Source organism: Haliaeetus leucocephalus, unplaced genomic scaffold (genome assembly GCF_000737465.1).
Source record: "Haliaeetus leucocephalus isolate CR32 unplaced genomic scaffold, Haliaeetus_leucocephalus-4.0 Scaffold598, whole genome shotgun sequence".
Classification (NCBI taxonomy): domain Eukaryota; kingdom Metazoa; phylum Chordata; class Aves; order Accipitriformes; family Accipitridae; genus Haliaeetus; species Haliaeetus leucocephalus.
In genome coordinates, this window is record NW_010973034.1 from 5,135,751 (window position 1) to 5,150,273 (window position 14,523).

Sequence of the window (14,523 nt, forward strand, 5' to 3'; positions counted from 1 at the left end):
GGTTTAACCCCAGCCAGCAACTAAGCACCACACAGCCGCTCACTCACTCTGCCCCTGCCTTCCCCGCCCCCCCCCTGCCAATAGGTCAACTTTTTTTTCTATTGATTCTTAATATCATAATATATATAAATATATATATATAATATATTATGAGTCTGTTTGTTGTGATTCAACCAATATTCAGCCAATTTCTTAAGGTTGAGGAGGCATTAATCATTTGAGCCAACTTTGTGTTTTCTGTAGTAGCATCTGTGGGTGGAGAAACCATTTGAGTGTCATAGTCTTTTCAGCAGTCACACAGCCTTCTGTCCCTTGTGTGCTTACTAATCTACCTCTTTACTCCACTTGTGTCCATCTAAAACCTTGGCCTCTCTCCCTACACAACCAGACTCATAGCAACTAACACATTATTCCCAAAGGTGACTATGTTGGAAGGATTGCTTTCACATACTCCCATTTTCCCATTTATCTTTCTCCCACAAATTTTATCACAACATGAACACAACTAATTATGAGCAGCATTAACAGACTAGTCAGAAGTCCTAGTTACAGCTAGAACTTCACTGTGCTTTGGGTCCTCTATAAACTGACAACTAAAAAGACTCTGCACTAAATAGGCACGGTCCTTGCAGATACATGGGTAGGGCAAAAGGATGGTATGGTCAGCATGATAAGCAGCATAAAGCCAGCTGTGGCTGCCAGGCTTATTGGAAAATAAAGTTTTAAGTAGGTATATGATGATTAGGATTATCTTGACCAAGGAAGAAAGCTGGTAAAGATGTGTATTTTATGATCAGTGTTATGAAATTTGAAATACTGCATTGTGAGTTATTTAGCAACTGAAAAGACCATTTCATTACTGGCTGCAGAAGGGTAACTGAAGTGTGATAGCATGAGAAGTAGTTACTCACCAGGAGTCTGCAAGCACAGATCTACTGTGTCACTTGTTCTTCATGGAATCCTTGCAAAAAATCCAGACCTTTTCTGAATAGTGGGATTTGCAGCATCTCCCAAAGCTGATGTAGCCAGGATTACACAGGAAAGGAAGTCTGCCCATTGCACAGCCCATGACAATCATGTCCTGTGGAACCACTCTTCAGGTAGACTCTTCCCCTTCCTTTACAGTAGTAAACAGTATAACTTCTGTAGATAAGCTGCACAAAAAGAAAGACAAGCTAGAGAAGTATGGTTAAGAAGCACTCTGTGCAAGTTGTTTCTGCACCATTTGATAGCACTATTATCACTTACTGGGCTTATTCTGGTGGAGGAACTAAGTAGCTTTAGTTTCCCAGTGTGTTAAAATAAGCTGGGAATGTGCAGTGATCACAGAACCCCAGTAGGGATCTCACAGTGCCAGGGAAGTCTGATCTCCTGTGTGTTCCCTGCTATTTCAGTTTTTGGTTTAGCTCCCATCTTTCAGTGGGTGGGTTTAGTTCCAGGTTCAGCTTTAATATTCAAAACTAATTAAGAGAATTTCTTCATCTGAGCAACAGACATGTCATTTTCTAGCACATTTCCTTCTTACTTAACATTTCTTAGTTTGAGAAGATACATAGGATCTAGACAAAGCCCACTGAAGTCAGAATTGGGAGTTCTTCCCTGTAGTCCTTGTTGGGCTTGAGGGCAGGTCATATTTGTTATCAGAATTTTTACCAGAGTGCATCTACCAAAGTGCCTTAAAAACAAACGGAAAGGATGCAACAGAAAGTACCTCTGAGTTTTGCAATGGGCACATTAAGAATTTTCCCTGAGTGTATTTTCATGGTGATTTTAATACTGTAGCTTTTGAATTTACTTCTTTTCCCTGAAGAAGAGGGTTTTCATGTAGGATTAAAAGAAAAGTGCGGGTTTGTTTCTGTGACCTGAGTCTAACATCCTATCTTCTAACCAATATGAGCTATTGATCAAAGCTCTTTTACAAGTGGAAATACATATAGATATTTTCTCTGACATTTTTATTTACACATTCTTTGACCTGATACTTTAGGAAGTATTCTAGACATTTTGGGGAAGTACCTTCTGGGAGACATTAGCATGTCAAAGACAGAAAGAGTATTCACAAGTTCATAGTATATGAAGGAATTCATAATAGCAATAAATGACCTTAGTGTTTCTTAGCTAACCTTAAACTGCAGGTAGTTAATACCCATTTAATCAATACTTTGTAAATGAGATGAAATTTTACAGGGCTACAAACCTCTGAACAATGTGAGATTGATTATGGGCCTCTTCTTGAGATGACAGTCTAAACATGCCAGTATTTGAATAATTCATATCATCCAGTTAATGGCATTCATAACAACTACCTTTGGGACTAAAATAATGACTTAATAATACGAAGAAACAGACCAAGCAAGTTTTTAGTCTGTCTAATTATGTAAACTCTCTGAGGCATACAGTGAAAGTTCTCAACAAAAGCCAAATGAAGTGAGTGCTTTTTGGTAATATTGATAACATATGCTCCTCCGTATTAGCATTACATGGGCCAAACAATCCCTGTACTTCTGTTTTCCATAGAATTAGGTTTTAACCTATAATATTCTGATCTTTTCACAGAAAGGCAAATTAAATTAATGGGCCAATTTCCATCTCTGATCCAGCATGCCTAACCTGAAGCACATAAATAGTCTTATTGAAGATAGCAAAGGTGATGAGTTGCTTTTAGATGGTTGTCTGGGGCTAAGGTGTAAGTGAGTACAGGGAACACCTGAGAGAAGTTTGTTGTTACCGTAAGGTGTGATAGACTGGCAAGGCTCTCTGGAAGCAACAGTATTGGGAGGATGAGTTTGCAGAGGATTTAACAGCAAAGTTGTGAAGGACTTTGCTGGATCTGCATCCATGTAAGCGGAAAAAAAAGGGGTTGGGATCAGAAATAACTGAGTATTTAATTAGTTTGTCTGCAAGGTGAAATCCCACAATCACTTTAGGAATTATTATTTGTGAAGTGAACTCTAGCAAATGACCATGTTAGTTTTCCTAGACTATCACAATTATAAGATAAAACATGTCAGCTTTTCTCCATGTAATAAACCTCCTTCCAGAAAGGCAGCAACAGCTGGAGTGCTACCATGGATAAATCACTGTGTTACCTAATCTGGATGCTAGTTAAAACACGTATCACTGCTACTGTGCTGACTGCATTAATGCCCTCAACTAAATCCGGAGAAGCTCTGCTGACAGTGCTGATTAGGAGAGTAACAAAAAGCCATAGACAGGCAAGATATATGAGCACCTTATGTCCAGGTGCCAGCAATGCTTTGCAACAGGGAAGATAATAGTGACTGACCTGCTCTGACCTTTCTGCACCTCATCACATGCGGAGTCCTGCTCTGCAGCCCCTTGCTCTCAACGTGACATCAGGATGAAACAGCAATGTTCAGTCGTGTTCGGGGCCTCTAGTGCTTGAAGTCAGAAGATGAAACAGGGGAGGGAGCTTTCAGGCTCACTAAATTTCCCAGTATTGAGGGAATCATGTCAGTTTACTCCTTTCCTGAGTTTATTACAAACATTTCCATTGGCAAGTGTCCCTATTTTTCATCACAAAATGTTTCTGTGGGTGCTTTCTATCTAGCTTTATCAGAATTATGATTTTAAAAAAAAAAAAGACAAAAAAATTAAATTTCAATCCTTCAAAAACTGATGAAATCAGCAGGGAAGAATTTCTGTAATAAATCTTTGAATGCCAGTATAACTTTGATCCCTTATTCAACCCTATTTTTATATGAGTAATAGTGAGTATTAGTAAATATATATATATATATATATGTTGTGCTAGAAAAGATGGAGAATTATTTATAGCAATGCTATTGTATCTTATAACTGAAACAGGTAAACACCATAGTTCTTCATAAACTGCATTTCTGTTTATGAATGAAGGCTCATGTAAAACTACATTTATAGTCTCAAAGACCCAACATTTCATGAAGACTTTAATCTGAGCATTTCTTGGAAGCTTGCTCTTAAGATATACTTCAGACAAACCTGTTCTGTATGAAATGTTAGTGGTGTTATTGCTAATAGTGCAATAACAAATGAGGGGAATATGTTTATGTATTCCGGCCAGGAGCATCACATATGGTGTCTTCCTAAAGTCACTTCATCTTCTCATGCCTCTTCTCTCCAGTATGTAATAATGTAGATGAGACAGGTGCAACTGATTTTTTTTTTTTTTTTTGTCAAGTACATAGTTTCTGCACGCTGAATATACTATTTGATCACAAATCGAAAAGGAATATGAACTTATTCTACTGGTGCTGTCCCTAATCTCTGCTGTTTTCTTACATTGACGTATTACAGTCTTTTTCTCTACAATTCTAAGGTTTGTTAAACATGCTGGGAAGTTATTTTAGGTTTTTCTTTTGTGGAGCCTTTTGGACTATTAAGGGAAAACAAGCATGAAGCAGTTCCCTCCAGTGTTAAGGTCCTACATTTACTCAGACCTAAAAGTGAAGCTGCACACACACCATGCAGATTTGCAGGACTGGTTCTGAATTGCCTTTGAAAATTATGCACTGTACAATCTATGGGAACTCATCAAATTACCTTGTTCATACTGCCACTTTCTCTTGGGAAATTTTTTTTTATTTGTTTTATTTCCTTTCTGATACAGATTTTTTTCAAGTTCCAGTAAAATATTGATTGGCTACATCTTCATCAGTGTAGAAAACTGAATGATTTAGCATCCTGAAACAGATTTGTGTGAGTCATTGCAGTCAAAAACATTAGTACACCAGTGAAGATTGTTTAATGCATAATTACTCCTACAGAATCAGTGCTGAGATGAGGAAACATGGCATGCTGGTTACTTTTTCCCCTCCTGTTGAAAGAGGCCATGACTCTATAATCTGCTGTGATGATAAAAGTGGTCTAATCATGGAGTCAAGATGATTGTGGTGGTTGAAAGGAACAAGGTTAAAAGAAATTTCAGGGACTGCTGGGAACTTTTTAAACTGATAGAGTCAATTTTATTCCCCAGCTCCTGGGCATACACCACACTCGAGGGAGTATGCCTCAAGTGATTTTCTCTTTATGTAGTTTTGGCTATATGACATAGTATAGAAAGCACCGAGTAACTGGCAGTACATGAATTCAGCCTTCAACAGTGTATACAGCAGGGACTCCGAGGTACTGTATCTTGTCCCTCAGCACTGTCTATTAACTTGAGCTGAGTGCCATGCCTGGGCTCTAGCTGAGCTTTTTGCAATATCAGCATGGTGACTTTGCATCATCCACCATATACTGTGTAGACATAATCTGCTTTTTGTAGCATCAGATTTAAATGAATTGATGTGAGATTACTGGCTTTTTTTACATGCAGTTTTACCTGAGTGATTGAGTGTTCATCATTTATTCTAGCCCCAGAAAACTTCCTCATTGAAATGCAAAACCTGTGTAAAGCAGATTCCATCACCTGTAGGTGTTAATCAGCACCTTACCCAAGTTTCATAAAATGCTTCATGCCATGAGGATGTAGGGCAATGGGCATCCTTGGATCTGCTTGTGAACATCACAGCCAAATCCTTGACATACGTTGGGTGAATTAGGTCCTGTGGAAGTTGCTGGATCCAGGAGTCCCTCTGAGCTGGGGCTGAATGCAGCTCCATGGACAGGGTCTGAGTGTCAAGTCTGAATTCATTACTCAATCCTAAATTTATAGGGCTCATAGAACTGATCTGTCCCTTTTTTTTTTTTTTTTTTTTTTTTTCCTGGCTGTAAATAGTTTCCTCAAATTTTTGTGCAAGTATCTTCTTCTTACAAGGTCCTTACCATGCATTAATACTTAAATTACTGGGGTAAATCCCTCAAAATACTATTGATCTTCTACCATCCTTGATTTTTTCCAGTTAATCTAGGTAATGATAAGGGTTTCTTTAAAACTGACTAAGCTATTACCTTTTTTAAAAAGATATGTTAAACTCTTGTTCTTATCCTAGTGACTTTCACCTCTTTGTTTGTTTTAGAACACAGTCACCCATGTAATTAGAATATATAACATTCTGTCCTAGATCTGAATCCACAAAGCAGAGCTTCCTAAGCTGTTTTTCTTCACAATTGCCACAGAAAAACACCTTTGAAAATGCTTTTAGTGCTAAAGGAGCTAGTTCACATTTCACATGGGGAACTTTGCTGCCTACTGAAGTACATTAAGTAAGAAAGATTTCAGCACCTGCTTCGTTGTAGTCATTGCAGAGTTGTAATATTTTGAGTTTTGCTAAGCTCTGACTTGAAAAATTTAAAACACATAAAAGAATTCAGACACAAAGGGCCAGTTAATTCCTGGCATATCCATATGCACTGAAAGGAGCTACCGCAGGCGTGACGTTAGCCCCATGGGGATTTTGTATGTAAGCAAGGTGCAGGGATTTGAAAGAGGTTTTTTCCCCCTTCACTGGGATTTTCTTGCAAACACTGACAGAATATATAGACCTAATTGCAAAACACAGTATCCTGTTTTTATTTCCTGTGTTATATCAAGCTCAATACTCATTAGAGCCAAAGCTCAGTTTGTGACTCAGAGTATGGAGACTGATCAAGAAAGCCTCTAAAAGAAAAGATTCTGTCTGCTAAAACAGAGAAGTAAATAAAATTGTATAGCTTATATGTACAGATACCCAGATAAGGGTATAGAGCAGGCTGGTATATAGCAGAAAAAAGGCCTGCTTTTTACCTCCTGAAACGCAAAGAACACAGGTTAAACAGCATGCGTATAAAATGAGTATTTAAATTCTTTTTGTTTCGTTTTTTTGATTACCTGACCAAATCTTCCCTTCATTCAGTAGGACTTTTTTTCAAGTTTGAGTTTCAACTACAGTATTAAACTCTTTGACAGATTACCTTTGGGTGGGTTTTTTGTCATTGTTTTGCTTCTTGGAGTGTAGTGGTTGATTTGTTGTGCATTAGAGATGGAGGCTGGGGCATGGAAAGGAGCCAGTGTGGGAATACAACATCCAGTGGTTAAAGCCATGGTTTCATTAGAAACTACTCTTCCTGAGTAAACAGGGGAAAAAATTTCTACATAAATTCTCATCCAAAAAAACTCCCTGAGATTATTATCTGGAAAAACAAAGATTGGGAATGAAGCTGAAAGAATATTAGGTATATGCATAACTGGATCAAAGACAATTTATTTGATGTTGCATTGTATCTTCCTTTTCCCAAACAGTGAAATGTGAAGATACTACTAGTCAGTATATGCAAAAGGCAAACAATGAATGACTGATTACTGTTTGACTGTGCTTTCTAATTTCTTTTTGGTGATGGTGTTCACTTAATTATGAACAATTCTGTAAATATATGAAAAATTCCACTTGCCTGTTTAATATTCTTAAATTCCATATAGAGAGTGAAATCTGCATAAGAGACTTCCAGAAAGCTTTATGTCTAGCTGGTTACTATTCCATGTAGCTGCATTTTTAAATATAGTTAGGGGGCTGACAGTAGTCTCTGGAGCTGTCCTCTTACAAATATAATGTGTCTTTTTTTTTTTTTCCTCTGGGAGACCTGGAATGGGGGAAAAGAAGGTTTCCCAAGACTGTAAAAAGGCATGAAATCTCTTCTTATTTATACCTCTCTAAATTTCTGTTGTGAGTCCATTCTTCCCATTGCAATTGCAAATGTTCCTTAGTTTTCCTGGTGTATCCAAGAAAGATCCTGTAAAAAATCTGATCTTTTATAAGCAGCTTCTCCTCTCTCAGTGAGTCTAAACCTCTGAAATACCCACTGTTGTTCTAAAGGTGTGTGAGTGTTTATTAGTTTTTATAGGGAGAACTATGGTAAAACTACACTGAAATTTCTTTTGCTTCAAGAAGAAAAATAGCAGAAGCCCAGCTATTTCAGATAAGTAGCAGAGAAAGAGCTAAGCTCAAAAAAACAGCAGTAAAATTCTGTCTTTCTCCAATTCCCCATTGTGTACACAGTAAGATATTAAAACACTGAAGTTTGATCATCTTACACCCTTAATACAGATTAGATTACATTACCAAGTGAGAGAAAATCTTGCGACCACAGTTGCACGTGAAGAATAAAGGGATTAAATTATTTGGACCGCAGATACTTGATCTGCCTCTGACTCCCCATATTCCTGTACTGGGGCTGCTATCCCAAATAGTAGGGATCGCACCAGGTCAGCTCCACTAACGAGGGAGCAGAAATAAGATTCATTTGGAGGAGGCAAGTGCTACTGTAGTTTAATGTATAATTCACACTGTCCCAGTCGTTTACTCTCTAGTATTTTCATTCATCTCCTTTTATCACACATCTGCCTGCATCTTCACGCAATTCTCACAGTATGACAGCTCTTTGTTAAGCTTCATTTGGTGCAAAAGTTACAGACTTCAGCTGCCTACCAGCAAGAAGGTGGGAGTGCAATTGCCACAGATGGCTTCATGGTTGACTTCATTGCAGGGACGAGGCTGACAATGCCGGCATTGTTTGATTTGAATACCACATTCTGAATATTGTAAGAATATAGTTGGCTTTCCCATATCATAGATAGATAAAGAAGGCAAAATTAAGGTTGAATATTGTTGAACTCTCCATACTTCTTCATTTTGTACTTCAAGGTGTTGAAGTCAACTGAGACACAGGGAATGTTCATATCCATTGATAGCCATTGATATTTTGCCATTGACTGTTTTGGGATTAGCATTTCAACCATGATCTTTAGATGTATGAATTTTCAGTGAGAATCAAGGAAAGGTCTCTTTGTTTGCTTTACAGAACATCCATGTAATTTTTACTTTCACAAAGAAATTTAACCTGAAGTTAACTTAGGCTCTTTTGTATGGAATTGCAAATTGACTTCTAATAGAACAGAAGATTCAGCCTTTGGTAAATTATTGCACTGTTGCATTTCCTTTTTAGGAAGAAAATACATAGCAGTAATCCTATATAAAAGTAATATGCTAAATCCCAGTAATACACCAGTAATATCCTATGTATCAATTATATATATGTATGTGTGTATACATACACGTGAAGACATAAACATAGTATAGGCTTTTGGTTCATTTTTTTTTCATTTATTTATGTGCATATGTACATGAAATGAATGGAAGATAAAAGGAATTAGTGCAAGTGTAAAGGTAGTAACTTAAATGCTACAGCTACATTTCTTCCTTCCTGTCATTTAAAAAAAAAAGGGGGAGTCACAGGAATCTAGCATCAGAATTGTGTCCCTCATATGGTTAGTGATAACATTGTACTGTTATTTCAGATAAACCTGCAGAAGAAGATGCGAGTCACTGGAGTTATAACTCAAGGTGCCAAGAGGATTGGAAGTCCAGAATATGTAAAATCTTACAAAATTGCATACAGTAATGATGGGAAGTCATGGACAATGTACAAAGTAAAAGGCACAAATGAAGACATGGTAAGATTAAGTCATGTATATGAATACATCTTATGGTTTAGCTGCCTTCAGAAGTATGAGGTGTCTGTAGTAGATAAGCATAATTGCCTGACAGTATGATATAAGTTCCCTTGTTATTATTTTTCTCTGAAAAAAAAAAACATCAATAAATTTGCACTTTCTGTCTGCTAAGAATTTCTTACACTTTAATTGATGGTTGTATAAATACTATGTCCCAAGGCTAGAATAGTCCTGTTTATTACACTTAACTGATTTTCATTTTAATTAGCTTACCAGTAATTACTCATTACTCCATTTTGAATTTAGTTTTATTACATTGGCAGATTAGTGTTAACCCTTAAAAGCATAGAACCTATTCATCAGTGCTAATCTGTACTGCACAAACAGCATCATCCAGTGGGAAGTATGTGTTTACAGTTTATAGTTACCCTTTTTTTTTATAGAGTTGTGCATACAAAGCAACAAAAATCCCTTTACTGTGTAAGTTAAGATAGAACTAAGGCACTTAGCAGCATTAGACATAGTTTCTGTATTAGGAAATTAAAATGCTGTGTGAAGAGGTATATAATGAGAGAAGAAAAAAAAGTACAAGCATATCTGGTTAGAGTGAGGACTGAATAGAAGAATGCTTATAGGTTTAATTCAGCTCCCCCTGTGATCAGTGGGAGGGTTACAGTGCACTTCAGTGGGAGTTGGATCAGGTTCTTGAAGTGGAGGGAAAAAAATAAATGTCAATCAGCATAAATAATTGCAGGCTAAATTGAATTGGGACTATTTAATACACTAATTAGAAAAGAAGACATAATTTAGTTGCATTAGTAGCTTCAGTTTCTAGGAGTGAAAAGATAGAGGTCCTGATTCAGCGCAGGTGGCAAACATGTGCCGATGCAAGCCCATGGCACTATGTTTTGCTTAAAAACTTGTATGTTGGGCACTAGAAATGATGAAACAGTCTCTACTTGGGAAAAGCTTGCAGAGGAATGTACAGGGACAGTCAGAAGAGCAAAGCAGATATTTCTGAGATACAGAACTGAACCTCCAGTAATCCTCCTGGCTCATTTTTATGAATATGTCATTTTATCACAGGTGTTTCGTGGAAACGTGGACAACAACACCCCGTACGCTAACTCCTTCACCCCTCCGATTAAGTCGCAGTACGTACGGCTGTATCCTCAGGTGTGCAGACGACACTGCACGCTGAGAATGGAACTCCTTGGCTGTGAACTGTCAGGTGGGTTTCCTGCAATTGCCACCCCTCAGACGTCAACCATCAAGCAGTGCATTTTTGTGCCCGAGGTCTAAACTGTGCACAGTTTGTTCCTGGCAAAATGCAGTGGGCAGCTGTCGTGGTTTAACCCCAGCCAGCAGCTAAGCACCACGCAACCTCTCACTCACTCCCCCCATCCAGTGGGATGGGGGAGAAAATCAGGAAAAAGAAGCAAAACCTGGGGGTTGAGATAAGAACTGTGTAATAGAACAGAAAAGAAGAAACTAATAATGATAATGATAACACTAATAAAATGACAACAGGAGTAATAAAAGGATTGGAATGTACAAATGATGCGCAGGGCAATTGCTCACCATCCGTCGACCAACACCCAGCCAGTCCCCCAGCGGCGATTCCCTGCTCCAGCTCCCCCCAGTTCCTATACTGGATGTGACGTCCCATGGTATGGAATACACTGTTGGCCAGTTTGGGTCAGGTGCCCTGGCTGTGTCCTGTGCCAACTTCTTGTGCCCCTCCAGCCTTCTCGCTGGCTGGGCATGAGAAGCTGAAAAATCCTTGACTTAGTCTAAACACTACTGAGCAACAACTGAAAACATCAGTGTTATCAACATTCTTCACATACTGAACTCAAAACACAGCACTGTACCAGCTACTAGGAAGACAGTTAACTCCATCCCAGCTGAAACCAGGACAGCAGGCCTGAGTTTATCCAGACAGTTACCTGTCTGTTTTTATGTACATTATATAAGCAGCGACACTTACCTAAATGGTGTAAGTGACAACCGTTGCTTGCAGTAGGGCAGTAATAGTAGTAAGTTAATGTGGAAGCAACCTAATAACACTTCGTAAATTTTTTCTGTGGACATTGGCCTCCAATTATGTGCAACCTAGAAAAGGTCATTTATAGCAGTTTTATTAAGTGTCAACAGCTCTCAGGACCTGCAATGTTACATACTAAGCAGCTATGAGACAGAGTGTCTAACTCACAGTTACACTCAGCACAGCCTAAACTTAAGCGCTGAAAAGAGTTTCTGAGAGACGAAGCTGTTTGTGCAGTGCTATACATAGGAGTCACGGCAGAAGCAGGCATCAAAGCTGATTTCAGTAATTTCTCCTGGCTGCTGGGTGACCGCGCTGATGTGCTTTGTGACATCCTCAGAGGAACAAGGGTGCTTCAGCTGCCGTCAAGGACCACTCAAAGTGCAGTAAGATATATTTTGCTGGACTGCTTTAGTCAAGACTTCAGTTTAAATTTGTTTTGTGGCTTTCTAGCAGAAGCAGGGATTGTGTCTCATAGCAAAAAGTAAATGAACAAGTGGAGCCAATACAAACCCTCTTAAGTTTTGTAGTAGCAGAAGTTATAGCTCATAAATGTAAAACCTGACCTCTAGCCACTCTCTGCAAGAACCATGTTCCCTTACAAATTCAGTAAAGCATGTAAATTTTTTATCTTCTTCAAGAGATCAACCTTTTACTGGTGGCAGCCCTCCACTGAATTAATTTAAGAATGACTTTTATGTGGCTGCCTGCTTACTGTACAAACAATAGTCACCCAGTTTACGAATGATATATCAAAACAGCTGGAGTTAAATAATTCTCAGTCCTCTAGTGGCATCAAAACCAGATTCAGAAATGAAAAGTTAATGCATTAATCTCACTGTAGCCCTTTTCCAATATAGATAGGTTTGAGAGTAAATAGAAAATTCTGTCTAGCTGCTTTAGTCTATTACATTTTTTTTTATGTCTTCCATTTCTGGAACCACAATTTAGAGTAAGTCCTTGCCAGAATTACTAGGAATTGTTTTGCTCAAAGAACTGTGAAAGCTACTGAAGTGAATTCATTTCAGTGGTCTCCTAACAGTTTCAAGGTCATAATTCCTTAGAACTGCAGGCAGCCAAGGCTCAGCAGAACAATTTCAATCTTACTGAAAGAAGAGTATAATTATACATAACGACAGACTAATTTACTCTAATTCCAGGTGCTCTGTCTTAGGCAGAAAAACACTTTGAGAGGTCTGGCTTCTCTAACAAATCCTGGTGTTGAGAATAGAGTCAGTACTAAAGGGATGGCTACTGTCTCTCAGCACCAGATGATCATAAAAACTAATTCTTTCTTAGGACAAACTTCAGCAAAATATTTAATATAAGCTCCTCTAGGCTTATAAATAGTTTTACTTACCAGAACCCATGGTCAGATCTTATTGAAAACCATGATCAATGCTTGTGGAGTTGTCCATCAATAAATTAGGCATTAATTTTCATAGCCTTGTGTTCCTGCCTTTCTTGTGTTTTGCACATCTCTGTGTTGTAAATTCCCTTCCCTTCATAGAGTATTGATGTGGGGGGAGATAGAGATCACAGCTACTGTTTATTAGAATGCCTTTATTCATTAAGCTGTTATTAATAGTAGCATCAAGCTGTTGTTTTTAAAAACAGATAACTGTTCACACAACACAGTCATTTACTTACGAAATTCGCTCATACACTCAAACGTGCATATAGCAGGCTCTGACTTCTTGCATGCGGTCCATATCATACATTGTTGATGCTGATATATGTTGGTGGCCGTGGGCCAATTCAGCAAATTCTTGGTGTTCTGAGTTTGTTAGTTCTTGCAGAGGGATGCTGTCTCCAGAACTTAACTAACCTTGTGAGACTCATAGCATCTTCTGAGCATGTAATTTTCCTCTTTTTGGCATGTTGTTCACTGGTAACTGTTTCTCTATCCTAACAGTACCTATAGGTACCACTCACACAAACTCACACACAAGGGGACTTTGTAACATCTGCATTTAATACTACATTCCCTCCCTTTGTTCATCTTCAGCACTATCTAATTCTATGTCACTTAATAGGAAGAATTTTTTTTAAATCCCTTGATTTTCAGAAAAGAAAAATATCCCAGTATTAATTAAAACAAAATCACCTTTGTCCTCAAATAATTGACCTATGCTGCTTTTGCCAATACTGCATGAATCCTGGCCCAAGACAAGGTGCATGTAGACCTTTGCGTGCCAATCCATTTGTGGTTTTGCCTCCACTGCACTAGATATTTAATATTTCCTTTGAGGGTTTGAGCTTTCTTGAAAGAAGAGGTAGATGAAGGGCATGGTACAGGATGCAGACTGAAGAGTAAAATATCGTGCCCTCAGAAAAGTCACCAGAGAATAACTTTCATGTGGATTCTTTCAGTTTTCAGATGCAAATCCACACTCATCCTCATTATTTCACTGCTCCTGTTTCATTGAGCTAGATGAAATAAGAAGTAACTGCAAACTTATACCAAGATAGGTTTAAACATATGGAGTTATCAGATATCATTTATCAGAGATGGTTATATCCAAAGCATCTCAAACATTTTGACCTAAGATGCTGCACTGAGCATAGCCATTAAGTATGACTACATCAGCTCTCACTAACTTTAACAGGTTGTAAAAATGGGAAGGGAGATTGAATCCTTTTGCAGGGACATTGCAAAGCAAACTTAAAGAAGATACAGTGTAGTGGAGATGTCCCGGTGAGTCATGAGCATTATTATAAACACACTTCTATGAGGGATGACTATCTACAGACACAAAAGTTTTGTACTAATTTGATGATTCTGTCCTTTGCACTCTAGGTTATAGCTCGCCTATCAAAATAAACAGGCATTACCTTCTGTCATTGCAGCAGGGCGCCATAGGAGCTGGGAAGCAACTGGGTCTGCTGTTGCTCTCTGTGACACAGCACTAAGACATTGTTCTGCCACCCGTGTGCATCATGTTCATCTCTTCTGTTCTCATTGCTCTTCTCACTTTATTCTGTTACCTTTAACAACTGTCTTCCTCCTCCCTTTGGGGCAGCGGAGAAGGAAGGCGAGTGTAAAATCCCATTAATGCATGCACGCATGCACAGACACACAAGCAGACACATCTGTTGTTTCATA

The 14,523-nt window shown here is 38.4% G+C and overlaps 1 protein-coding gene across 1 annotated transcript in view; it reads left to right on the forward strand.

Annotated features, from left to right (window-relative positions):
* Nucleotides 1–14,523, forward strand: part of EDIL3 (EGF-like repeats and discoidin I-like domains 3) — a 302,894-nt gene that overhangs the window by 237,548 nt on the left and 50,823 nt on the right. The window contains exons 10-11 of the mRNA XM_010578088.1: nt 9,215–9,370; nt 10,457–10,601. Of these exons, the coding sequence (XP_010576390.1) occupies nt 9,215–9,370; nt 10,457–10,601 (301 nt within the window). The remainder of the gene's footprint in view (nt 1–9,214; nt 9,371–10,456; nt 10,602–14,523) is intronic.